Consider the following 26,987-nt stretch of genomic DNA (forward strand, 5'->3'; position numbering starts at 1 on the left):
ACAACAGACAGACTGGAGGAGACAAGAGTGATACGGCTCCACAGGACACTCAATTTCTTTATAAAGTTCAGCCCTTTGTGAAGGCAATACAGCTTCCATGCCCAGACTGACTGGTTTATAATAGCCACTGTGGTCAGCAGTCCTTGCAGGACACAGAGACAGCACCATTAGCTCCACAGATAGGAATGGAGAAAGCTCTTTTGGCTGCAGGGTGCAGCCTGTGATCCCAAACGTGAATCCTGCACAAACTCCTGCCCACGTTGCATTTGAGATTTCAGGACCTGTGATCACTTCAAAGGCTCAGAGTGAAATCACCTTCACTGCACTCAGAAAGCCAGCCATGGGAACATTTCGGAGTGGAAGAAGTTTTTGGAAGGGCAGGAAAACACTTTGTGCTACAGCAGAGCAGCCCATACTCCACCCAGAGGTGGAGCTGCCCCAAAACAAGGCTGGCACACAGAGATATCGTGCTTGGCAGGAGCTGCTTGTGGCCCACTTTGGGCAGTCACACCAGGCTGGTTAAGCCACCCTTCTCCAGCAGACAGGCTCCCAACCCAGCTGCAGCTTGTGTTGGTGAAGAGCTGTGGGAGAACATTCCCTGTTCACTCTCCTCGCTGAGCAAAATGCACTTGGGAAAGGAACCAAAGAAGTCAAGGCAATACGTCTGTTTTCTGACCCCTACCAATTGGGGGGAAATAAACCCACCTCCCTAAGGGCCATCCAGTTGCTATTTGTGCCTCTACCATACAAACATTTTATGGTAAATCTCTGATTTACACCATAAGGACATAAAGATCTTTCATGGAATGGTAGAATGGTTTGGGTTGGAAGGGGACCTTGAAGATCATCCAGTTCCAAACCCCCCCATGGGCAGGGACACCAACTAGACCAGGTTGCTCAGAGCCCCATCCAACCTGGCCATCCTTCACCTTTGTTCAGGGACAAGGTGTTCACTTAGTCTGAAAAACAATAAAGCACACCAACTCATTAGGTTAAATTGTTTCTTTTGTGGGTATTTTTAAAGCATTATTTAATTTCTATCCACATTGTGGAACAAAAAAATCTAATTGTGCTAGTTGGCCTCACACCTTATCGATGTATCAGCCACACAATGACTGCATGACTTGGTCAAACTACAAAACTCAGGCCTCACACCTTATCAATTTATCAGCCACACAATTACTGCATGACTTGGTCAAACTACAAAGCTCACTATGACTCAGTTTCCTCTTCAAAAAAAGGAAGATGTAAATGCAAACTTATAAAACCAGAGTGTTCTGAGGTGTGATACATTTTTGCAGCACTGTAAAAGGCAAATGATAGCAATCATATTTCACAAAGACAGCAATCATTGCAATTTTGGTTAAATTCCAACCAAGAGGAAATTTGCCCTCTGCTTTCAGAGTGGAAAGTTTCCTGAAACTTGCTTGTTCATTAGAGCCCATTACTTTCCTTCAGTGAAAAAAAATTCACCCCTGGTGGCCATTGGATTAGCCTTCTGCTCCTCGTCTGGTCACAAAAAGCAACAGAAGGGTAAAAATAACAGGTCGTATGAAAATGTTACTGTAAAGATGGTGCATCTTAGAATAAATTTCTACACAGTTGGACAAAGGAAAAAAAAACAGGGCAACACCATTTGCTAAAAAATTGACAGCCGCCTGCTATTTTGGAGATCTCTCCTCTAATTGCAGGCACCTGCTGTGGCAGGGTGTACTCTAAAATATATCTCACCAGTAATGCTGCCTGGCAGCAGCCAGGGCCACCCAGGAGGGACCCTGCAGTCCCAGGCTTCACAACTTCACATGAACTGGGGTTTTCTTCCAGGGTAACATTTGAGTGGAAATACAAATAAATTCAGTGTGAGCCTCTCTCCCTGCTCACTTCTATCACATCACCTCTATCTCTTTTCCGCCCTCCCTCCCTCCCTCCCTCCCTTCCTCCCCCTCTTAACTACTTTTTCCTGTTCGCTCTCCCCTCAGCATTCTTGACCCCTCGCTGTCTTGCAACACAAGATTTAGGCTTGATTCCTTCATTTGTTATTTTCTTGGCTTCTGAAATATTTTTCCCCTTTCTATCTCTGCTTTTGTTGTGCCTCTGTGTTTCACGTACTCTTAAGCTCAGAAAACTGAGGCAACCCTTTCAGAACGGCAGATCTTTGAGAAAAACGAGGAGGTGACCAAAACCCCCCTCTGCACGTCCTGGTGTCTGTGCCAGCCTCACACCACCTGCAGCGGCTTCTCCTCTGGCCTTTGTGCAGGTCACCATCCTCTCCCTCCTCCTTCTCCTTCACCCTCGCCCTGCTCCCTGAACACCTCCGGGGACTATGACCCCAACACCTCCTGGGGCAGGAGAAGGTGTTGGGGTCATATCTAGTGATATCTAATCACCCTTTCTGTGAAGCAGTTCCTCTGAATGCCCAGCCTGAACCTCCCGGCTCAGCCTGAGGCCGTGTCCTGCCATCCTGTCCCTCGTTCCCGGGAGCAGAGGCCGAACCCCACCCGGCCGCGCTCTCCTTCCAGAGCAGTGAGGGGCCCCGAGCCTCCTTCTCTCCAGAGCCAGCACCCCCAGCTCCCGCAGCGGCTCCTCGCAGCGCTCCAGACCCTTCCCTTGGCTCGCTCCAGCCCCTTCCCTTGGCTCGCTCCAGACCCTTCCCGTGACTCGCTCCAGACCCTTCCCGTGACTCGCTCCAGCCCCTTCCCTTGGCTCGCTCCAGCCCCTTCCCGTGACTCGCTCCAGACCCTTCCCGTGACTCGCTCCAGCCCCTTCCCTTGACTCACTCCAGACCCTTCCCTTGGCTCGCTCCAGCCCCTTCCCTTGGCTCGCTCCAGCCCCTTCCCTTGGCTCGCTCCAGACCCTTCCCTTGGCTCGCTCCAGCCCCTTCCCTTGACTCGCTCCAGACCCTTCCCCTGACTCGCTCCAGACCCTTCCCTTGACTCGCTCCAGCCCCTTCCCTTGGCTCGCTCCAGACCCTTCCCCTGGCTCGCTCCAGACCCTTCCCGTGACTCGCTCCAGCCCCTCGGCTCCTTTCCCGAGGTGAGCGGCCCAGAACCGGACACAGCACTCGCGGTGCGGCCGAGGACAGAGGGACAATCCCTGCCCTGCTCCTGCTGGCCACGCCATTCCCGCTCCAGGCCAGCATGCATTGGCCTCCCTGGCCACCTGGGCACACCTGGCTCAGTTCAATCCCTGTGACCAGTGTCCCACATCCTTTTCCAGTGGGCCACCTTCCAGCCACTCTTCCCCAAGCCTGGAAGGCTACACGGGGTTATTGTGCACGCTGGCTCCCGGCGGGTCGCCCAGGGAAGAAAACGAAATGAGGACGGGGAGCGGAGGCACGGGAACGCCGGCAGCCCCGGCTGACGGCCGAGCCCCATCGGGCGGGGGCGCGGCCCGTCCCGCCCAGCTCCGCATGCTTCCCCTGCGCGGCGCCCGCCGGGAGCCGCAGTCCCCGCCCGGTCCTCGTCCGTGCCCGCTGCCAGGCGGGGCTCAGCCGCGGACTGCGCTTCCCACTGTTCCCCGCGGTGCGGCCGGGCCGGCGGGGCCGCCATGGGCTGGGGGGTCCGGCTCTGGGCGCTGGGCGGCCTGGCCGCCTGGACGCAGCGGCGGCGGGCGGCGGCGGCGGCGGCCGGGCGGGACGGCGGCGAGGGCGGGCGGCGCCGGGAGCTGGAGCTGAGGCTGGTGCAGGTCGTGTTCCGGCACGGGGCGCGCACCCCGCTGCGGCCGATCCCGGGGGCAGAGCCGGTGAGCTCGGGACGGGACGGGACGGGACGGGGCAGGGTGGTGCGGAGGTGCCCCGAGCCGAGCCGGCGGCGTGCCCGCTCTGAGCTCCTGCCTTGCTCCCGGCAGCCTGGTGGTTTGGCGTTTATTCCCCTTCCCGAGGCGACACCGAGAGTAATCTCCGAGGGGAAAGCATGGGGATTTGGGAGCTACAGGCTTGGGGTAGGGTGGCTGGAGAGCATCCCAGTGGGAAAAGGCCTGGGGGTGTTGTTTGACAGCGACTGAACTGAGCCAGGTGTGCCCGGGGGGCCAAGGAGGCCAATGGCATCCTGGCCGGGAGCAGCCATGGAGTGAGCAGCAGGAGCAGGGCAGGGATTGTCCCCGTCCAGTTCTGGTCCCACAATTCAGGGAGGACATTGAGGTGCTGGAGTGAGGCCAGAGAAAGGCCAGGGACCTGGGGAAGGGTCTGGAGCACAAGTGTTAGGAGAAGCCACACAATGGGGGTGTTTCATCTGGAAAAGAAATGGGGTGACCTTATCACTCTCTACAACTTCTTGAAAAGAGGTTGCAGCCAGTTATGGGTCAGGCTTTTCTCCCAGGGATTAAGTAGCAGGATGAGAGGAGACAGTCTTTAATGTGCCTCAGAGGTTCAGGTTGGACATTAGAAGGAATTTCTTCACAAAGAGGGGGATTAGATATTGGAATGGGCTTCTCAGGGAGGTGTTGGAATCCCCATCCCTGGAGGTGTTTAAGGAAAGACTGAACGTGGCACTGTGGTCTGGTTGACACAGTGGTGTTCAGTCACAGGTTGAGCTTGATGATCTCAGAGGTTTTTTCCAACCTAATTAATTCTGTAATTCTTTAAAGTGGAACAGCAGTAGTACATTAGTGGGACAGATGACAGCAGAGGGAACAACTGCTGCAAATACAGGGAGCTGTCAGGGGCAGGATACAGGGATGGGCATCCTGAGGCTTTACTCCAAGGCCAAGTTGTGCACCTCACAGTGGGTGCTCAGCAAAGGTGTGGCTCCTGCCTCAGTGTTACCACAAGGGATCCAGCGCCCCCAGCTTCCACCAGGCTGGCCTGGGGAGCCAGCAGGTGTTAGCTCAGGTAGTTTCCTACAGCAGCTTTTTGATGTCTAACAAAGAGCAGCACTTGTGATTTCCTACAGATTCTTCTCCTGTAAGGGGAGGAAAGCTAGTACTGCATTTCCTGCACATCAGATCTGCAAATCCAGAGAGCAGCACTACTCTCATTTCTCTTTGTCTCTGTATTGTGTTGTTGGCAAGACAGCACACTGTAATACTCCAACTTTAGTTTAATGCTCTTAAAAGTCCTTGGTTTAATGCCCTTGAAAGTTTTCCACTGAAGCACTTTGTTTGTTTGTTTTGAAACAGATGGAATGGCATCCCACTCTTTTAGATGTACCTGCTAAGACTAAATTTGATTATGTGGTGACAGACCTAAATGGAGGACCTCAACCCCCCTCATCCTTGGATGAGGAATACCATAAGACTGTTTTTAAGGTGAGGTGTATTTGCTGGTGGGTTCCTCTTTGCTCCATAGACTTTTTTATTCCCATGGTCCACTGGAGACCTCTCCTTCTCTTTGCTCTTAGGGTGGTGCAGTTGCAGGACAGCTGACAAAAGTGGGGATGCAGCAGACATTTGCCCTGGGGGAGAGGCTGAGGAGAAACTACATGGAAGAAGTCGAGTTTCTTTCACCAACATTTAAGCCTGCTGAGGTCTTGTGAGTCTCTCAGTTCCTTCCTGGACCTTCCCTTTCTTCCCGCCTTGTGCTAGGGAAAACTCTGGCTAGCATATCCTTCTCCACCCCACATCAAACTGTCTGGCCCCCCTGGGCCTTCATCTTTGCTCAGCCTGCAGAGCCTGGCAGCAGAAATCACTCATGACACAAAGCATCCAATTGCCCAGCAGTCCTGAGAGTGATGCCAGGGACAGATTCATCTCACCTAGGCTGAGCCATTGGCAGTGCTGTTCTGCACTTCCATGGTGAGTGAAGAGAAACAGGCATTTCTGGAGCACACTTTAACTCACTGCAAACAGCTGAAGTTCAGTGAGATGAAACAACCCCTGCTGCTCACATCAGTAATGCTGAGAGCATCTGGCTTAGGATGAGATTAAAAAATCACACCAGAGAAGCACCAGTTTGTTATCTCCACTATCTCTGACATGCAGTTAAAGGGCTGTTCAGATTATAGGTGTCTACCTAAGATATCTATAGTGACAAAAGATGAGTCCCACCACAGATTTCCAAAGCCATGGTGGAAGCGGAATCCTCACTTCCAGCAAGACCTCCCCAGCTGCAGCCACGTTAACATGAAGGAGAAGGTGCTGCCTCACAAACTGCTTTCTCTTTTTCAGCGTCCGTTCCACTAATATTTTCCGGAATCTGGAGTCCACACGCTGCGTGCTAGCTGGGCTGTACCAACAGCAGAAAGAAGGTTGGGGAGACTTCTGAACACTGTCTTTCCTTGCTTAGTCTTCCCTAGATGCACACACCTTCTGCATCTTAACTCTCTGTGGCTCCTAGTTGTTACTTCTTCCTCAGTTCTTTGCACTTGGCTCCCTTCCCCAGTTCTCCTTGTCCTGTAGATTCTTTACCAGCTTGTCACTTGTTCCCTCTCTTTGCGTATCTTTCCTCTGCTCTTTCAGACCTGCTGAGGAGGTTAGTGTTAACCCTCTTCAAAATCAAGAAGGCAAAAAGTTCACACATCAGAAAAAGGTTTCTCAGGGAAACCCAAGTATCTTGGATACAAGTTCAGTATCTGGAGTAATTTTCACCTGTATCCTGCAGTTGGTAACTACTTGTTCTAAAAATATGATCTGCATTTTAAAGATCTCACATCTGCTCTTTCCACATTGAGTTCCACGAACAAGTAGAAGTGGCTTGCCAGAGCTCCTTACACTTCATGACACAGAGACTAATTTTTGGCGCTAAGAAAAATGAACACACAAGTGGGAAGCTTTACAAGGTGCACAGCAGGCATCCCTGTGGAAATAACTGCACAGAAACAAGTACAGTGGTTTGTGTTGCAGGTGATAGCTCGGGGGAAATTGCTAGTTGATAACACTGGACTTGAGCACAAAGCATACATAAAGCAGTCTAAAGAAACACAGATGCACTACTGATCACAGAAACTCCCTTCTTGTTCCACAGGACCTGTTGTCATTGTCACTGATGAAGCAAGCTCTGAAATGCTTTACCCCAATTACCAGAACTGCCCGCGCCTGAAATACTTGACGAGGTAATTGCCAGCAATATCTCCCCGTATGATTTCACTGCTGTTTCGTTTCAGCAGTAGTAATTTACAACAGCACATTTTCTTCCCATTCCCCAATTTCTTTCCCTACCACTTACTGTTCTTTGGGAATGGTTAGCTGGTTGTATAAAATACTTGGTAAGCGGAATTATACACCAGGCAGTGGCAGCAGAAGAAAATAACATAGAGACTCTTCCTTGAAAGACCAGTTTAATTTAGTCTGTCTAGCAAACATTCATTACTAGCTAATGTACAGCTAGTCTGTAGCATTGCTGCAGGGCAGAATTAATGTCATCTACATCCCTTAACAAGCCTTTCAAGTGTGAACATATTGGGCCTCCTTTTTATATTCAGCTTTTGGTTTGGGGGTTATTTCAACACTCCCGTCACATTCATACCTTGAAGAAACTGAAAAATACTCAGCCTTGACACATTTAATGAAGGCTAATGAAGTGAAATAAGGAAGATCCTACATAGAACACTCATGTTTGTGGAATCAAGTACTCTGAAATGCCTGTGCCAGGTTTGGGTACAGGGCGGAAAATGAAAAAGAGAGGCAGATATATTATAGTTTGGCTAGATTGTACATTAGCATATTTTTGCCCAAAATTCAAAAACTGTCAGAATTCACTTGCAAGAGCTCACAGTGCAATGCTTGACTCTGCAGGCAAAGGATAGGTCTAGACACTGGTGAGGTGACAGTCCCTAGAAGCAGCATATTCAGTAACATCACATGTCCAAAAAAGGAGTAAACTGCAGAGTCTGCTGCTCCCTATCCCCCTCTGCCCACCAACTGCACCTTTTGTGACCATATCAAGGTAGACTTTTTGAGCTGCACTAAGTACTACCTCAGCTTGCAGGCTACCTAGGGATTACAGTGGCCAGCACGGATATTTTCAGCTACATTTTTTAAAATAACATTTAAAGCAGCATAAAGATGCAAATGGCTTCTAACAAAGCAAAAGTTGGATTTAAACTACAAGCGAGTATCTAGGTGTTTCCTGTTTCCCACACCATACAGCAATCAGTTCAAAGCTGCTTCTTCCATGAGACAGCTTCTTCTACTGCCTGAAGACATGGACCTGTACTGTTCCAGTATGACCACATCTCTTAGCTGATACACAGCCCTTGCTTATGGGAGGCACTTCTGCAGTGTTCACATCTCATTTTAATTTTTCCTCCCGCCTTTGTGAGAGCAGAGCCAGCTCTAATCCTTGAAATCTAGATACAGCATCTGTCCCTTCTGCAGTTCAGACTCCCAATATCAGGAATCCCTCAGTATGCTGCAGTGCTTCCCTTCTACCCCTCACTGATATTGGGGGAACTCCACTGGGCTGGGTGAGGAGAAAAACAAAAGATAGAAAGCCTGGTGTGTGAAAAAGTTTTGATTTTCTTAATTCCTTTACAGGAATAAGTCAGAGAATGCTATGCACCAGCCAGGTATCTCTGATGACTTGAAAAAAATTCAGAAGAGGATGGGCATTAATGATGATGAGTCTCTGGATTTTTTTGTCCTCCTTGATAACATTTTTGCTGAACAGGTGAGCTGAGCTTTTCTGTTGCACTGTCATAGAAAGAAACATCCCCTTACCATGCACATGGAGGAAATCACAGTGCCAACACCCACAGATACTACACTGTGCTCTCCAGTAGCTTTCTATGCAACCCAGAATGCTTATAGAAATAGCACAGCCTTTTGAAAAAGCAGGTTGTGTGTTCAGCCTTGCTGTAGGATAGATGAAGACTTCTCTCCAGTATTTTCGTTCTTACCTTGAAATCCAGTATTTCTTTCAGGTGTAATGTAGAGCTAACAGAGGCATTGGGCCTTGCTTCCCCATTATAAAGTGCTTTCCCTTTTTTGGCACTCAGCACCTAACAGTCATCTTAATCCCAGTTCCAGCACACTACATGTGAGCCAGACTGCTTCTGCTACCGGAAGGAAGTTGGTCACATTTCTGCCCCTCCTTGGTTCCTCTTTTTTGCTGGAGCTAATGATAACTGGTCTGCCAGCTAAATGGCTCAATGTGTTACACTCCCCATAGAATTGGATCCTAAAGAACAAACATCCATCCTTCAGAGCAAGTCTGTGTGTTTAAAACAATCCTAAAAATCCTCACATGAGTATTGTAGTACAGTACTGTAGGACAAAAGGTGTGACATGACCGGCTGCTTTCTGTGGGCAGTCATCCATGTGTCTTCAGGCTGGGTTCAGAAAGGGTCAAACCCTACCACTCTGCTGCATCTCCTCCTTCCAGGTGCACAATAAGCCAAGCTGCCCTGTGCTGAAGAGCTTCCAGCAGACAGTGGAGCGCCGATGTGTTGACTGCATGCTTTTCCTTCTGCAAGACAGTTCCAGGTGATTGCCTGTGTCCATGCCTCTGGCCTCAGCGGCTGTCTTACGCGGGGTGGATGTGCTAAACCAGCTTACTTCAGCAGACAGAAATGCTTTCCCAGCTGCTGCATTCCCCCACCAGAGCCCACTCATGAGTTTTGTGCCTCAGCCGTCTCAGTGTAAAGTTCAGCGCCTTGAGTCCTAGGAAAAAGGAGTGCACACTGAGGAGACCAGCATGCCACTGAGGTAGGCAGTGAAGGCCTCAGTTGCCACAGGGGTTTTAAGTGAACCAGTGGCAAAAGCAAAAGAAGGGAGGAGATGCTTCCAGCCTGTGCCCTGAGGCTGCCCTTGCAGTTGCACAAGTACAGTCCAGATTCCAGCCTGGGAAGCTTGTCCCAGGGATGGCACCTGCACAGCTCGGCTGAGAAGCGCTGGCGCTAGCGGAAAAAGTGATGCCAGGTCCTGCACACATGTAACTACTTGCAAAGAGAATCTGCTGCTACATGCAGCTAATTACCTCCTCCACAGTTGTTTGTAAAGGCTGGCTGAGTTGCTAGCCTAGCAGTCATTTTCCTTTCAGATTCATTTGCAGCTGCCACATTCACCAGCTCTTCTCAGGTGGTAGTATAGGACTGTCTTTTTACCATGTATTAGAGATCTCAGGTAATGAAAGACTGATTTGCCCCATTCCCACAACACCCAGGAGAGTGTCACACACATTTTCCATTTCCACTGATGTATTCATTAGGTAGAGGGAGTTTCTTCCCACCAGATATTGTATAAAGATCATCTCACTGTTCAGTAAGAGGATAAAAACTACTTTTTAAATATAACAACCACTTTCTTGAGTCTTGCCTCTCCTCACCAAAGACCTCAACCACTTCAGCTGCTGTTTTGTTGCAGTCATCTTCCCTAGCTGAAACCCATGCACTCAAAAACCATACCAGGGAAACAAAACAACTAGAGAACAAAGATTGCTATTTACATGGCCACACCTCATGCTTATTAACACCTCTCTCCTCCCAATCTGCAGTCACATTAGAGTGGTGCACACAAGCTGAACTAAAAACTGGCCATATTAATTGCATTTCATAGTTCTTAGCTAGACTCAATGCAGCTGATCAAATAATAAGAGAAAGGCAGGTTCTCAAGTTTTCATGTATAATTGTATGAAAGTTTTAAAACTAGTAAATTTATTTCTGCTTCTTTTCTAGAGAAATGCTTCAGATGAGTATTGGCCTCCTGTTCAATACCTTAGAGAAGAACATTAAAGCAGCAGTAAATCCCTCAAATCCAGCTGAAAAGGCCAGGTACAGCACAGAACTCCTCCTCTAATCGTTACAAATTCTAACTTGATGGCACTGTGAAAAACTGGTTCAGAAAGTCATTGAATGTGAGGAATAAAAAGGAGTGCTCACCTGCTGGAAAAAGCAGGAGTGCTACTGCCTATCCATGGAGGAACACAGCTGACATTCCAGGTCTGTCTTTTTTTTCTATTTTTTTTCCAGAAAGCTCTTCCTCTACGCTTCTCATGACTCCACTCTTATTCCTCTCCTGCTGGCACTGGGCACCTTTGATGAGAAGTGGCCCCCTTATGCTGCAGATGTGACCCTGGAACTGTATCAGCACCGGCACTCCAAGGAGTGGTTTGTGCGCGTGGCTTACCGTGGAGAGGTGAGATCCTGTGGCAAGTCCCCTCCACAAATCTTGGGCTTGTGGTTCCACCATGCAGCAAAAAAGGGCTTTGGCAGTGCACAATATCTGTGATTCTGTCTCTTTGCCTTGCAGGAGCAAGTGGTGAAAGGCTGTAAAGCAGGTCTCTGCCCACTCGAAGAATTTCTGGAAGTTCTTTCACAGTACTCAGTCACCCCAGAGGAATACAGTAACCTGTGCTCCAAAGTGGACAGGAATCAGAAAACTAACTCATAATTAAGCTGCCATAAATTAAAATTAGTTTATTGTCACAATCTTCGACTATTTTTCTTTATGTCCTTGCTAGCCTTCTCTATTCCAAATGTATTTTAGATGAGGGGACATTTTCCTACCAGACACAGGGTGGCACAGTGTCACTTTACACTGTTAGCAGCAGGCTGAAAGAAGCCACGTGACAGAATGGCTCAAGTTTATTTCTGAGGTGACCACACAAAAGCAGGGAGAGACTGAAAACAGCAAGGGCAAGAACAAACCATTTAAAATTGCCCATCCTTATCGGGAATGTGACAAAACATACCTCTTCCTCATATGCTGGGACTGTGGGATGAAGCCCAGCTTGCTCTGTGCTACCAGACTTGAAAGCTTTGACGTAACATTGATTTTATGTTTGGTAAACTGCAGAAGCCATTGTGCCTTTCCCTTTCTTTTGGCATGTTGGAGGGTTGCTCTCTGCAGACAGATGAGCCTCCCTAATTGCATAGCATTTAGCTACCCCATCTTCTTGAGGGCATTTTCGTGCACAGAAAACATCTCCAAAGGGACAGCAAGCCTCCAAACCTCTTTCCTGCACTCCTCTAATTATGGAAATTCTACCATGAACAGGCAGAACAACCACACTGGGCCAAGTACAAGAACACAGAACCTTGGTGAACTCTGCTTAATGTGCTCTAAACAAGGAGGTCTGGGGAGCTGCTATCGACTTCAGCTTTGGGCAGCAGTGATCTATTTTGCCTTTGCTGAAAGAGAAACACAGCACTGGCCAACAGCAGTACTTCTGGCTGAGATGACAGCTTTTCCTGTAAGACAGTACTAGGAATCACAATGTTGCCAGTTATAGAATCAGAATGGTTTGGGTTGGAAGGGACCTTAAAGATCATTTAGTTCCAACCCCCTGCCATGGGCAGGGACGCCATCTACTTGAACAGCTCAAAGCTCCATCCTAGCTGGTCTTAAAACACTTTCAGGGATGGGGCATCCACAGTATCTCTGAGCAGTCTGTGCCAGTGCCTCACCAATCTCACAGTAAAGAATTTAACCTAAATCTCTCCTCTTTAGTTTAAAACTGTTCTCCCTTGTCCTATCACTATCTGCCCATGTAAACAAGTCACTCTCCCTCTTTCTTAAAAGCCTCCCATTAGGCATTGCAAGGCTGCCCTAAAGTCCTTCTGGAGCCTTTTCCAGGCTTAGCAGCCCCAGCTCTCTCAGCCTGTTTTCATAAGAGAAGTTTTCCAGTCCTCTGATAATCTTTGTGGCCTCCTCTGAACTGATTTGTACAGGTCTACATCTTTCTTGTGCTGGGTGCCCCAGAGCTGGATGCAGCACTGCAGTGGGGTCTCAGCAGAGCAGAGGGGCAGAATCCCCTCCTTGACCTGCTGCCCAGAGGGCTTTGGATGCAGAACATGGATGTTTTTTTGGGCTGCGAGCACACAGTGCTGGCTCATGTCCAGCTTTTCATCCACCACAATTCCCAAGTGCTTCTCCACAGGGCTGCTCTCAATGACTTCTCCTGGACTGGTCTCATGTCTGGGATTGCCCTGACCCAGGTGCAACACCACGTACTGGGACTTGTTGAACCTCACTAGGTTCTCACAGACTCACTTCTCAAGTTTGTCCAGGTCCTTCTCTTGTGTAAATGGCATCCCTTGACTTTGTACCCTCTGCAAACTTGCTGAGAGTGCACTTGATCTCACTGACTATTTCACTGAAAAAGATCTCCACTTTTCAATAAGTAAATAAAATGTGGTCCCTACTTGCTTTGGGATAGACAGAGGTTAAAATAGGGGGACCATTTCTTAAAATGGCCCTGCAATTTAGGTTCTGTGTTACCTCTTCTCGCTTAGTGAAAAAATCACTTAATGTAAGCCACTGACAGATATGTGATGGAGGCACTACAGCACCTTTTCCCTAAGAAGAACGGGCTGGTTTTACCTCTACTCTTTCATTAGCCTGCCCCCACCACAATTACATGTTGACACCACGCACAGTGAACAGAATAATTTGAATGCTAAATACATTGCTGGAGGTCTCACTGAACTGCTATTAGAAGCTGTCAAAAAAGCAAACAAAACATTGTTATTTTCCATCAAGTTTTTGTACAGCCTGAAACCATAATGCCACTATATAAAAATCAATGCCTACCCCGCCTTGAGAACAGTGTGTTCTGCTCTAATCAAGCTCTCTCTTATACACAGTTTCAAGCATTTGGGGAACAAGAATGAAAATATTAGGTCTACAATTACAAGTTATTCATGAGGCATGGACTGCTTGGAAAAAGGCATCAGGAATTTTGGCCACAAAAAAGGAGGAATTCACATTCCTACTCATAAATAATAACTAGGAGCATCCCAAACAAAACTGACCAACAGCCGGGTAAAGAATTGCAACACAGACACAAGCCAGAGCACTCAGCAGTGCAAGTTGTTCCAGAGCAGGTAGGATTGTTAAATGGCACTGCTTTTACACAATTAAGATCCTCCTATCACTCTAGGCAGGGTAACACAAATTTTGGTAACAGCAGAAAACCACAGAAAAGCAGGCCAGCTTCTTGGCAGTGGCTTGGAGAAAGGCACCACTGGGAACAGGTTACTCCTCTGTCTCTTGCAGGGTTTCTGCAGTGCCCCCTCTGCCCTGTTCTAGCCTCACCCTTCCCCTCAGTGTCAAAGTGGTTGGCCCATGCAATGGTCCACCCCACTGAGCATTTCCATGGTAGCTGTGCCCACAGGCTGGAGGAGGAGTTATTTCTGACCACAACTAGTGTAAATTATCATTTCAGAAGAGGATTGGTTGGACAGTGGAAGAGTTTTAATACCAAAAGACACAGGTAAGTGGGAGCTACTGTACTGCAAACACAGCATGGAATAGCTGAGGCATTCCTGAGAATGTGGAATAAAAATTCTCAGAAATCAACAATTTCCCAGTATCCCAAACAAAACAGCATCACTTTTTTTCCTGTGTCATTAACTATTTTAGGTTAAGAATTACTACCAGCTGATAAAGTGAAGTACATTTTAGTAAATACAGGCCTATATCAATCATGGATCATTCTTCTTCAATAAGTATCACATTAGGGAACAGATTTCAGCCAGCAGCCTGGTGACGCTGCACAAGGAAAGCATTCGCCATCATGAGTGCAGAAGGACACCAACAAAATGCAGCCTGTCCTGCCACCCGAGTGAAAACCACCACACACAAAGCATTTCAAAATTAAGCCCTGCATATACCCTATTTGTAATAGTCCCAGCACTCTGGGGAAACAAAAAATGGGGCATTTCAACTTACCCTCAGAAAGATTTGGGCATCCACATCTACTCTGAGTCACGACACATGTATTGTACCATAAGCACTACCAGCATTCAAATCAGAACAGATCTCCACACACTGATCTGTCTTCCAAAATGTGGCCCATTAGACACCCCAAGGATGTCAGGACTAAACTCCTAAGGCTGGCTCCTTGCTGTCACCTTCTTTGGCAGATTAGCTAGCCCATGATACAGGTACAAATCTTGAGTTTATTTGGACAGTACTTAAAACTGCCAGTGTACTTCACAGATGACCTGAGTGCAAGTCTACTAATTTAAAACAAACAGATTTCAAATATTTTAAACTTTTGATTTAGCAGGCACATTACTTCGCGTTTCAGAAGTTCACCATCTGCTGGGTTTACCTTTTAAGTCTCTCCACACTCCGGCTGCGCAGCCATCTGGGATGAGATAATTTGAACAGCAGACTGTTTCCTCCCATGTTACTAGAGAGGAAGAGCAGCCAAGCATGTATGAATAAAGTCTATTTCATTCTTTCAAACAAAGGTGGAGGAGGATGATTTGAAAGCTTAAAAAAAAAGGGGGGGGGAGAGAAAACTAAAAATGGCAACCCACTTTCCATCTTCAACTGTACCATGACTACCAAAGCTGAGTCACAGTTACTATTGATAAGCAGGAGGGAACAGAGCCTGATTTACAGATCCTCAGGTGAATCTGCAAGGCTGACAGCTAGAAAGCTTTTCCATTTGCAAAGCAAAAAGGGAAGAAGTAGAATCAGAGCAAAACAAAGAAGTTCATCTATGCACATCTACACAGTCATTTTCACAACTGGAGCCAGCTAAGACCTTAGCAACTCTTGTTCATCTGCTGGTGCAAACACTGAGTGCACCTATGGGGACTCAGGAGAACCACATTTTCTGCACTTTCTGTAAGAAAAATCTCATTAAAATACTAAATGCCAGCATCCTAAATTAGACAGACACAGAAGGAACTTTAATTATACAGCATGTTTAAAATGTATCCTCTCACTCTTCAGTGGCTTTGAAACAGTGAATTTCCTATGCTAATTTTCCTAGAATAAGTCACAGCCACCTCAAATCCTTTGCTATTCAACATCTTAACAGGCACAGGAGGCCCTACGACAGTTTAAAAAAATCCCAAAACCTCCGGTTCATTTCTATGTCAAACAAGAACTTTGCTTTGTTCAACACGGTAAAAACAGTCAGGAGTGATGGCAGAAGTGGCAACACTTAAAAAGGTTGCATTGTAACAATTCCCATGCAAGGTCCTCAAAAGGGAGCTGTGCAACCACTTAAAGAAGAGGTAATTCCGCTCTACAGAAATAACACTTACTGTGTCATTGTCATCTCTTTCCAAAATCTTGACAAGCCCGTGCTTCATGCTGCCTGTCTTGTCAGAGGGAAGCACCACAACAGACATCCTACACTTTGTCAAAAGAGTAATTCTCACCCAAAATCATCGTAAATTTGCATGACAGCACAAAGGTGAATTTGGAAGCAGACAACAGAAGGCTCTGAGGCTTGCGTGCCTCCAACAGTGCAGGGCTTCACTCATTTTATAACACCAGCAACAAAAGTTTAGTAAATCAGCCACCAAGAGGAATTATTTTTCCACCTGTTAAGGATCAGTTCACTCTAAAAAATTCTCACACACAAGCATGTTAAAAATACTTATTCGCCACATGAATTTTCACACTAATGAACAGTCCTCTGAAGAAACTACTCATCAAAATAATTTTAAGTGGAAGGAAGAACAGATTACCCACTCCATATACAGTGCTGGGGGACCACAGAACAGCCAGCCACAGAGCCCACACCCCAGCCTACAGATCCGTATCTGGCTCATGCTGATATTCTCCAGGAGCAGGGCTCAACTCCCAATCCATGTTTTGTCATCCAGCCTTTCACTCCTCATAGGCAGGACCATAAAACCTCCTTGCTGAAATCCTCTCAAAAGGCAAGTTTGAAAAGACAGGGGATTAGGAAGCAATCGATGAGAACTGTGGCAAAGCAACAATTTACTCAGCAGGGCTGTCTTGATAAAAATCTGCTCACTGACAATTTCTATCTCACCTTTGTTATTAAAGCTCACCCTTCCCCACCATCTCAGGCTCTCAGTGCTGGCAGTCAGAGACCTGACCCAATCCAGAGTCCCCGGGGAGGGACACAATCCCAGTGCCTTGGCAACTGACACTGCTGCTCAGGGGGAGCTCAAACCCATGCACCTTGCAGTGCTGCAAACACTCTCCAGGAGGAAGTAATGGAGACAAGTTTCATCTGTTCCTTGACCCTCAACAAATTGAGGAAGTCTCTAAGTATAGTTCCTGGGGTGTTCTGAAATAAGACCTCACTCCAAGGGAAAACAAGCTCAGTTCAGGATTAAGTTAACAGAACTGCCTCAAAAGGAGAACACAGCTGCCTATTGACCAGACTTTTAGGAGCTGTCAAAGTTTAGCCCACCTGGCCTGTAGGCTGGCTGTGATCACAAGGAAGAGCAAACAGTCATCTGGCCAGCTGTTTGATCTACACAGAAACAACTGGACTGGATAAAGGAGACGGTTCATTTTTGTAAGAAACAATATATTTTATTTTTCTGACACCACAGCCCTGGCGAGTGGTTTTGTACCAAATTTAATGGAGGTTACACAGAACGTTTTACGCTGGGGAGGAAAAAAAAATAACCACAAAAAAAATCCTGGATAACTTTTAGTGTCTGTTCCACTCCCACATTAATAAAATCACTTGGGGTTTCTAAGAAAAGGAGAATAGGAAACAGTGAGAGAGACTACTGTAGGATGTAACAGTGTCCAAGTCCAGCCCCTTCCTAAAAGTGGGAAGAGTCCCCACGTGAGGAGAGGCTCTCCTAGATTTACTCCCCAAAATAACACAATGTATTGCAGCTGCCATAGGAGGAGACAGAAGGGGACGGAGAGAGAGAGAAGCCTATTTAATAAAGAGTGGGAGGGAGAGACAGAAGGTGCTGGACAGCACGCCATAATTTGAAAAATATGTCCTTAACTTATTATTTATTTCTTTTAAAAGATTCCCCTCACTGAACTTAAGTTCCTTTTTGTGCTTTTCATTAATACTCTGCTCTGAGGTCGTAGTTTGGTTTTTCTATACATTGGAGTTGAAGGAAAATAGTCCGAAGTTCTGAAGATGGATTCTCCACCTAAAGTAAACAGCCTAGAATCCCATTCTCCTCTCACCCCAAAGACTAAAGTCTCTGCTAAAATCCCTTTTACAATATAGTACAGTACACAAAAAACCCCAAAAATAACCGAGAGTCCTGGGAGAAGCCAGTCCGAAGGACGTAAACATACAGAGAATGGTGCAACTTGTGACAAATGGCAATTCTCAAAATACAGCTACAGATTCTCAAAGCAGGTGCCGTCACGGGATACCCAAGTCCACAAAAATAATTTTTAAAAAATAAATCTTAAAAAAAAAACAACCTGTTAAAATGAATATTTTTTTTTTCAGGTAATTCCATACATTCGAGATTTCCCAAAGCATCCTCTGGTCTCTTTTCACCTATTGCATGGCCAAACTGTACTCCTGAAGCTCCCAAAAAAGCCCTCAGGACTTGGAATCTCATCTTGACAAGGATCAGAACATCCAGTCTTATGGTAGCAGCTTAAAACATCATGTTCCCTGGGTTTCCAGGTCCTTGGCTAAATCCTCCCATGCCAACATCAGCAGCCATACCTCGGGGCCTCATCTGGGGGGGAATCATGATGTTTTGTTGGGGTCCCATCATGCCCTGCATTGACATCATCATCCCGGGTGACCCCACGGGGCCCGGGTGGCTGTACAGCCCGGCGGGGGCTCGGTCCTTGCCCGGGATCATGCCCACGGCGGCCACGGGGTTGCTCATGAGCGCGGGCTGGCCAGGCATGGCGGGCTGTGCTGGTGACATCATGCGGTGGTGCGGCCCCATCATGCCCTGCTGCAGGAAGGCCGGCGGCCTCATCGGGTTGTGACCGGGCATGGACGGAGCCGTGCCAAGAGGGATATCCGGAGTTCCCACCGGCCCGGGGCCCCCCATGCCGGGCAATGTTAGTCCCATCCTCGGGGTCTGCTCTCCTATCATCCCCTGCATGTGGGAGAAGCCAGGCCCGGGACCCTGCGGCTGCTTGCGGCCTGGCACCTCCCCACGAGGGAAATACTGTAGTGTCTGGCTGGGCTTCTCCGATGGGATAATCCTGGACAGGTCAAACTCGGGTATTCCCGTGGCTCCGGGACGGATCACCTCCTGCAGCTCTGGATCAGTGAAAACCGAAGGCATGTTGTTTCCAAGAACAGTGAAGGAGTCTGGACCGCCAGGGCCTCCAGTCTTGCAAAGTGCTGGATCTGTCGAACTTTGGGGCAGGTTGGTAGGACGCCCCAGAGGTCCTTCTCCGTGGAAGCCCATTCCCGCTGGGAAGTTGCCTTGTCCACCGCTGGGCCCGTTGTGTGGAAATGGCACCTGCTGTGGAGGGGACTGTACGGGAGGGAACCCCTGTGGGAAGCCCAGGCGTCCTTGAGGTACCATTGGAGACTCCTGGGAACCATGCCCCATCATTGGGTTGTGTGACATCAGGCCAGGTCCCACGGGGACCCCGTGAGGAGGTATATTGGGTCCCATAGCATTTGGAGAGGGCATCTGGTTGTTATGGGAAAGAGGCTGGGTCATTCCCATTGGGCTAAGGGTTGGCATTGGACCCACTGGGTTTGGACCTGAAATTCGAGGATTCTGAGAATTAATGCCCATTCCTAGGGAAGAAACAAGGAATCACATTTAGACAACAACCAGTAATAATCAATAAAGCTGTCGGAGAGCTTTCTGCAAGGTTACCAAGTCTGCACACACACAAAAAACCAATGCTAGTAAAAAAAACATCAGTAGTGGCTTTGAAAAGCGTTATTTTAACCAGAAATTTGATGCCACTCAAACAGCCACGTCCCTAAGCTTCTCACTGCCCTATCAAACATTGACAAAAGCCTGCTCCATAAGTAGGATTTCAATCCAAACTGTATTTTTACTACCTCCCTGGCAGTCTGGATGACACAGGCAGTAGCAAACATGTCTGTGACAGATTATCAGCATATGGACACTAGTCCACTGGGAAGTGACCGAAAGTCCTTTCAAAACTCAGCAGTGATAAATCAGATAACCCTCATAAGACTAAGAGGCAGTGATCAATGAGGTTAATGAGTTACCATCATGAACTTATTCAATTAGCCAGCTTTCCCCAGACATATTCAGCCATTACTGTGTGAAACACACTGCAAAGCTACAGGTAAACTCATCAAGAATTCATTACCAATTGCCACTCTCTTGAAACATCCACTCATCCAATTTTTCAACTATTAATTCAATAGGGTGGAGGTGCTACAGCCTACATTTCTTTTTTTCATGATTCAGTGCCAAAAAAACCCCAAACAAACCCCCCAAAAACAGTGAAGCTTCTATGGCACTGCCTTAAGACAGGAGATAAGTTTCCTCTGCATAACACATTGTAGATCTGACCCTTAATACCATGAGCAGCCTTCACTCACACAAATACTCCCAGTCTGCCTGAGGGGCAATCTCTCCCACACGCAAGTGTTTTCCATGTTAGACACCTTCTGAAGAACTTTCTGAACAGACAAAAAAGGTTGCAAGGAGAATTCCCACCTCTACATTTCAGAGAATTGCAGCTGCTTCCTCAAAACCAACCCATGGCTACATATTCCTCAGGTTTTTCCCGTCTCACTGTCTTCATCTGATGAGGTTTCCATAGAATCACCCTGACACCTCATGCTTATGTTCCTTGGATTTTCTTACCTGGTACGCTGTTCATAGGTGGCAGGTTTGGGGAGCGTGCTGGAGGGGAGTCGTCATCCGAGCTGGCCACAGTTTTGATGGCATCATGATAGAGCGGTGTAGAGCTGGGCATGGCAAATTTGGACATCCTGGACATCATAATGGAGAGGGGATTCTGGGAGAGGGTTGGCTCTGGAGGCATTGTGTAAGGACTGCTAGAGGGAAGATTTCCAGGGAGAGTCGCAGGAGCAGACTGGCTGACTGTGGAAGGAGGTGGACCACCTTAGGAAAAAAAAGAAAGGAAAAAGAGAGAATGAATTTAAATTTTTGTCCTTCTTACTGTTTTCCCTAAATCAAACTCTTTCCCCTAGAAATCTCAAATACTAGAAATCTTTTCTATGGCAAGACTTTACATGACTAATGCAGTCAATGACTATGAAAGGTAACCAGAAAAATAAGCCTATTAGTCAAGTTGATTAATATCTGTTATCCTACTGTATAACACTTCTAACTAGAACTATCCTGAGCCTCTACAAATCCACATGAAGAATTACCAGTTTAGTCTAAAAATCTTACTATTTAATTTCCATACACTGAAGACAGACTTAGGTACCAGAGCTAGCCATAACTATCAAAATCCAAAATCAAAAAAGACACAGGCAGCACAAGGAAAGCTGTAGCAGATACTATGCTGAGACATGCGAGCACATTTCTGACAAGCTACATCAGGAGCTACAAGTAAAACTCCCTGTTTACATTGCATTTCTTGTTTCATATAAAGATATTAGCTGCTTATTCCAGTGAAAGAAGCATTCTCTGCACCTATTAGCTTAATGTCATCCTTTGCTCTCACAAAATTAGAAGCAACTTAACTATACTTCCAATCTCCTTTGTTCTTCACTGATGAATTTTATGCCACCCAGACCAATGTGCAGATGCTAAACTGAAGCTGTACTCTCATTGAAAATTCACTGCACGTTCCTCAGCCCCTCCCAACCAAAAGAGGAAATGAGAACAAGGAATATAAAAAAACTGCACTGCCAAAAGATCGATGGTTTGGAAGAGCTGCACGTCAAAGCATCCATTAAGCACTAAGTAAGGCACAGACTGAAGCACTTGGGTGCCCTCCCGTGCTGCCGACCCCACAGGCACATCCCGGTCCTGGTCCCCGCTGTTACCCGCGGCAGCACTAGAGGGCAACGTGGGCAAAGGGCTCCACTTTCCCAGCCAGGAGAATTTCCCGGCGGGAAGGCCGCCCAGGGCTGTGGAAGCCTGGACTGAAGGGTGGGTGAGCTTTGAAAAGGTGAGGGCAGAGATGTGCCAGCACTGGAACCCCAAGGTCCCAGGCACAGCACGGCCCAGCATGCAACCAAATGTTATGTACAGTGGTGGTTAGATCACTCCAAAATGCCTGAAGCCTGAATAACTGAACCACAACTTCCTGTCTGCAATGTAAACCTAGAGAGGACCAGCCATTCCTGACCCATGCCTAGATACACGGCTGCTTAACTGCTCAGCATGTCTTTGTAGGAACCTTTTATACCAAAGTGCTTTAATAACATCAACAGGATCTTCTCCACTGAGCTACAATGACTACGAGCTATGGAAGAACAGCAAAAGACACTTCCAAGGAAAGATTTCTCCCATCAATCCTCCGTATCTTTTCACACCTCCCAAGCCCATCCTTTTGCTTTTACATCCTCAGAGTGACCAGCTCTCAGCTCCACACGTGGGAGGCAGGGTGTAAACCCACAAATACAACAGGAGGAGAAGAAGCCCTCACCCTCCACGCCCCTCAAATAGGGAAAGCGCCATCCAGCTATTGCCCTGCTGCAGGAGCCCTCCTCCCCCACTTTGCTGCACATCTTGGATGACCCAACATGAACCAAAGCACCGAATTTGGCAAGTGGAGACAGCACTCACCCGACTCCACGTTCCCCAGCATGGCTGGAGAAGACATGGTTAGAGGCGCCTTGTGGTTCGGGGGAATCCCAGGGCTCTGCAAAGGAGGCTTTGGAGATGAAGTCCATCCAGGAGAAGGTGCGGGGAGAGACGGAGACTTGAGGTGGACAGGAGAAGCAGCAGCAGACCCCAAGACAGGGGGGGATTTAATGGAGGCAGCAGCAGCTGCGGCAGTGGGGCCCGCGAGCATTCCTGCCAGCTGGGAGGGCGTCTGAGGGGACTTGAGGTTCCCCGAGGGAGACCCCATCATGGGAGACTGGACCTGGCGCATCGTGGGGGACTTCAGGGGGTTGATTCCTGGCGAATGCACCTGACCAGCTGCAGAGATATCCAAGGGCTTGCGGCCGAGGCTGCGCTGTGCAGGGGGAGCAGTGTTGAGGCTGTTTGGGTTACTGGTGGGATTGAGAGGTAGTGGCGGCATGTGGCTGAGCCGGTTGTTAGTCCTTTGGTCAGGCCCGATCTGTTCTCTGAGATTCCGCAGACCGACTCCTGGGCCCTGAGACATGGGAAGGAAAGGCCTGGGACCCATGCCATACTCCTGCTGCGGGTGCTCCCCGAACGGCAGCGGCACCATTTTCTGCTGAGAGGAGAGCATCTCCGAGACACCGGGGCGCAGCTTCATCATCTCTTCCGGCCCGACTCCTGCCTCCCTCAGCTTCTGAGGGACCAGGGGTGGGTTGGAGCCCATGCTGACATTCATGCCCATGTCCCCCTTCATGCTGCCAGGGCCCATCCCAAACTCTAGCTCCCTGCTAGAAGCCATTTGTGGGGGTATTCCTTTGGGGAAGTCCCCCCTAGACGGGCTCATCGGTCCTTCTACCGGCATGCGAGGGAAGATGGGGTTGTTCCCAGGCTCCATGTGTCTCTGGGAGGGCATCATTCTGTTGATCTCCATGCCGGGCCTGATGCCTTCCATGTTCAGACCAGGAGGGAGGCCCATCTGTTTCTCAGCCAGCTGCTGCTGATAGAGCTCTTCAGGCAGGCCCTGCGGATTGGGGAACCGCTCCCCTCGGCCAGGGCCACTGAAGACACCCTGACCAGGAGGGAAGTTTCGCCCATCTGGGATTTTTGGCACATCATCTGGCCAACTAACTCCTGAAAGCCCAGGCCGTGAGGCGGGATTCGGGACATTGGGGCCTTCCATGTCAGGGTTCATCATTCCTGCAAAACCAGGCAGGCGCATCTGGCTCCCGGGCACATTGGGATGAGGGGCCATGCCCCTGGGGGGCAGAGAGTGTGACATGTTCATGCCTTCAGGGAAGGGCTCTGGACCCCCAGGTCCCCAGCCCTCACCAGGGGTCATCTGGTAGGGAGGGGGAGGACCTCGGACCACCCCACGAGGCCCGTGCTGGTGGACCATCATGTCCTGCAGGGAACACTGCTGCACAACCACCTGCTCTTGCTTCCTTCTCTTCTCCTCATAAAACTCCTGCTGCAGCTTGAGCCAAGCCACCTGCTCAGGAGTCATATGGTCCAGGTGGTCTGGGCCTATGGCTCCTGACTGGGAGTTCATTGGTGGTGGCCCCATTTCATCTGGGGAAAAAGGCATGTCCCTGTGTCCTTGAGGGCCAAATGGAGCCCCTCCATCTGTCCGAGACCCCGACCCTTTGCCTAAACTTTGGGATTGAGCCATCATAGCCTGTATCGGCCCTTCAGGTTTCTTTTGGGGACCATCCATCACCCCAGCATTTGGGGGTGGCCCCCCACTTTGCCCTCCCGCAAACTCCTTCTCATCAGGGAAGAGCATGCGCTGGATGTCTCTCAGGGTCTGCAACGAGCGCTCTCGGTGCTCCAGCTGCTCCTGTGACAGTCCATCGGGATTCTCACCCAAACTGGATGGGTCCCCACCAGACCCCTGCTGGGGAGGACCTTTGGGGTCCGCAGCAGAGCTATTGCTACCTTGGGAAACTGGGCTAACTGCTCGATTATTGGGAGTTGAACTCTGCCCAAATCCTTCTGTCTGCAATGGGGTAGAGTTGGCAGGGCTGCCCACGGACATCACTTTGCTTTCCACACTGGGACTGTCCTGATCTATGGGACATGGGGGGCCAGTGGGTTTGGATACTGGCGCTGACACGGGTGGAGTCGGCTGCATTTTGGCGTTCTGGGGAGGGTTCTGGTCCTGGGCAGCAGGGGGCTGGGGCTGTGGCAGGGGCTTGGGTTCAGTCCGAAGTGCAGTGATCTGAGGATTCTGCAAGAGAAAGCCATGTTCAGTCACTTGCCCTTCTTACAGCCTTGTCACATAAGCAGCAGTGCAAACACTACACCCAATCTCAATCCCACCAGCCCAAAATTTGCCTTCATGCAGCAATTACACAGCAGCCTCTTGGCAATGCACAAACCTACTTTGCTCAAGGCATTACTGCAGGGACCCCTTTTGTCTGTGCTAGCTCTACATGACCTACAGGTTGAAAATACACTACCCAAATATTGCAAGACTCTAACTCTTCTTTAGATGACCCAAGACATTTATTTGCAGATGGTCTGAACAACAGCTGTCTGTCTTCCTAAAACTTATCTCAGAGTGTAAATAATCATCCACCTCTGTGAACCACACACAGGCACATTTACAATTTCCCCTTCTCACCCCCATGCAGGTATTCCCTACCAAGGGTACAGTGTTTCGTTCCGCCTTGCTGTTTGAGATGTTCTGGATATGAAAGGACACGATGGTTTCCACCTGTCCCTTCAGCACAGCTTCTGCAGCCCTGCAAAGACAGACAGGCAGATGCACATATGCAGTTGAAGCTAAGAATCAATTTTTCTTAACTGGTCTCCTTTCTATCTTTTAGCTGGCAAAAGGGAGAAAGATTTAGTCACACATATTTCATTCTAGATGAATAGCAAAAGAAAAATGCTTACATCTACAAACTCATCAGCATTCAGGGGTCATGTCTCAGTTTAAGCCATCCTGGCTGCTATTCCTTCCATGGATTGCAAAACAATATCTACCAGCATTTACAAAAAAATATATATATACCCATACCTCAGAGAATTAAACAATTACTTCTCAGAGCAAAGAAGGTAGGGATATGGTCCACTCCAACCTCTTCAGCATCCCCAAAACAAGCAATGACTTTCTGCTACTTGATGCAGAAAGTGCCCTTGATAATCTCTTAAAAGATGAGCACAAATGTAATTCCTGCTCCCAGAAGACATTCAAGCAGCTACCTACTTACTTGTTGGCCATCTCAGTAGAAAAGACGTAAACCACTTTGGATGGAGTCTTCTGCCCACTTGCTGGCTCCAAAGTGGCAGTCAGACCATGGGAAGGTGTGGAAGACCTTGGGGCTGAAGCATTTGAAGGAGTCATGGAGTGTGGTGTGTGCTGAGACTCCTGGGACTTCACATGATCAGCAGAATTGCAGTCTGGAAAGGGACAAAGGGGGAATGGAATCACTATCTTGGGATCTCTTTGGAAATCAATTCTGGAAACTCATCAGAGCTTTTTCTCCTCTGAAACTTCCTGCTTCTTCCTCAAGAACCACTGAAGGCAATTCTTCTATTACACCACACATCTTTCCTCTAAAGCCTTGGTGTCCTTCAAGCAACACTGGGAGAAAGGTCCTCTTGTGTCCCTTTCCAAGGAAAGTGGCAGTTCCCACAACTGATCTCTTTGAATTCTCTAATGACCACATAAAAAAGCAGAAAAACTACACTTTTATGTATGAACAAAAATAAATATGTCTGCCTTATGAAAACACTCCTGCAAAACTTTACTTTTTCTTTTGCTCAGCCACCTTAGCTAGTTGACCTAGCAAATGGACAACAAAGATGGACAACTGAACATGTGGTCTCGTTTTGCATTGCCTCACAGAAGCAATGTTGGAGCCAGGAACAGAACACAGAAATCCCAACTCTCTGGCTTGTGTTACCAGTCAGGGTGCTACGGGTTATGTATCTGTGTTGACAAAACAGACCTGCATATTGTTAAAACCCCAGTTGCAACAGAACAGTTCCTGAAAGGCCAAAGGCCAGAAGGAGACCAACAGGTTGCATTTGTACTTTTAAATCCTCTGGGGGAGTTTAAGAGTTACAAAGGAACTTTCCCACCAGAGTCAGGTCTGGGCTCTAACCGAGCGTGAACAAGACATTTACCAATGCCAGCTATGACAGCCTCTCCTCTTCGCCTGCTTTCAAGACCTTTAGACTTCATTGGCTGGAACTTACAGAACCCCAGACAAACAAATGTTTCACTAATACCTGCAGAGCAATTCTGCATCTCACAGAGGATTCAGACTGATTGTCTACACTTGCACATGAACCCTAGCAAACATACCTTTGATTTCCGGGTCATCATTAGGAGTCCCAGCTTCCCTCTGTTCAAAGGAGTCTGCTGAAATGCTCCTCTCTCTCTTCCCCTTCCCCTTGGCACCATTTCCAGCCCCATTCTTCAGCCCCATACTCCCACCCGGGCCTGGGAGCACTTTGGGGGTGTGACCTCCACTTTTGGGGTCACAAGGAGAGGGCTGGGATTGGCTGGTGGAGCCCCCTTGTTTGCCTTGGTTGGAAAATTTGGAATCCAGCTGAGGGTTGCCAGACGGGGACATCACTGTAGGGGGACGGACCATCACCTCCTGCTTTGATTTGGGGCTACTGGGGAGAGAGAAAAAAACAGAAAGAAAAGGAAAAAGTGACAAATCACACCATTGATTCATTCAGCCCTGTAGGAACAGATTAGAGTGAAGCAGA

At 48.3% G+C, this 26,987-nt stretch overlaps 2 protein-coding genes across 11 annotated transcripts in view; one reads left to right on the forward strand and one right to left on the reverse strand.

Annotated features, from left to right (window-relative positions):
* The first annotated feature begins 3,531 nt into the window (after nucleotides 1-3,531).
* On the forward strand, nucleotides 3,532-11,300 carry ACP6 (acid phosphatase 6, lysophosphatidic). Of its 3 annotated transcripts, XM_064411010.1 has the most exons (10): nucleotides 3,532-3,741; nucleotides 5,116-5,244; nucleotides 5,337-5,467; nucleotides 6,103-6,182; nucleotides 6,899-6,986; nucleotides 8,410-8,542; nucleotides 9,257-9,357; nucleotides 10,548-10,643; nucleotides 10,842-11,007; nucleotides 11,122-11,300. In XM_064411010.1, exons 1-10 carry the CDS (start codon nucleotides 3,547-3,549, stop codon nucleotides 11,260-11,262), a joined length of 1,260 nt encoding a protein of 419 aa, XP_064267080.1. In that variant the 5' UTR covers nucleotides 3,532-3,546; the 3' UTR covers nucleotides 11,263-11,300. The 3 variants fall into 3 exon arrangements, with proteins under 3 accessions (XP_064267080.1, XP_064267083.1, XP_064267081.1); XM_064411013.1 differs by lacking the exons at nucleotides 5,116-5,244; nucleotides 5,337-5,467; nucleotides 6,103-6,182 and having other exon boundaries at nucleotides 3,626-3,741; XM_064411011.1 differs by lacking the exons at nucleotides 3,532-3,741; nucleotides 5,116-5,244; nucleotides 6,103-6,182.
* The window catches only part of BCL9 (BCL9 transcription coactivator), a 69,145-nt gene continuing 47,493 nt past the window's right edge, over nucleotides 5,336-26,987 (reverse strand). For 5 of the 8 annotated variants that reach the window (XM_064411002.1, XM_064411006.1, XM_064411005.1 and 2 more), the window contains exons 4-9: nucleotides 26,575-26,891; nucleotides 25,475-25,664; nucleotides 24,904-25,003; nucleotides 22,257-24,486; nucleotides 20,355-20,615; nucleotides 17,109-19,300 (exon numbers count right to left, since the gene is read on the reverse strand). In XM_064411002.1, the coding sequence (XP_064267072.1) occupies nucleotides 18,183-19,300; nucleotides 20,355-20,615; nucleotides 22,257-24,486; nucleotides 24,904-25,003; nucleotides 25,475-25,664; nucleotides 26,575-26,891 (4,216 nt within the window). In that variant the 3' untranslated portion in view covers nucleotides 17,109-18,182. Of the gene's footprint in view, nucleotides 6,396-17,108; nucleotides 19,301-20,354; nucleotides 20,616-22,256; nucleotides 24,487-24,903; nucleotides 25,004-25,474; nucleotides 25,665-26,574; nucleotides 26,892-26,987 lie in introns of those variants that run through there. The other 3 variants (XM_064411009.1, XM_064411008.1, XM_064411007.1) reach the window with 3 other exon arrangements.

Source organism: Passer domesticus, chromosome 2, assembly GCF_036417665.1.
Source record: "Passer domesticus isolate bPasDom1 chromosome 2, bPasDom1.hap1, whole genome shotgun sequence".
Classification (NCBI taxonomy): Eukaryota; Metazoa; Chordata; class Aves; order Passeriformes; family Passeridae; genus Passer; species Passer domesticus.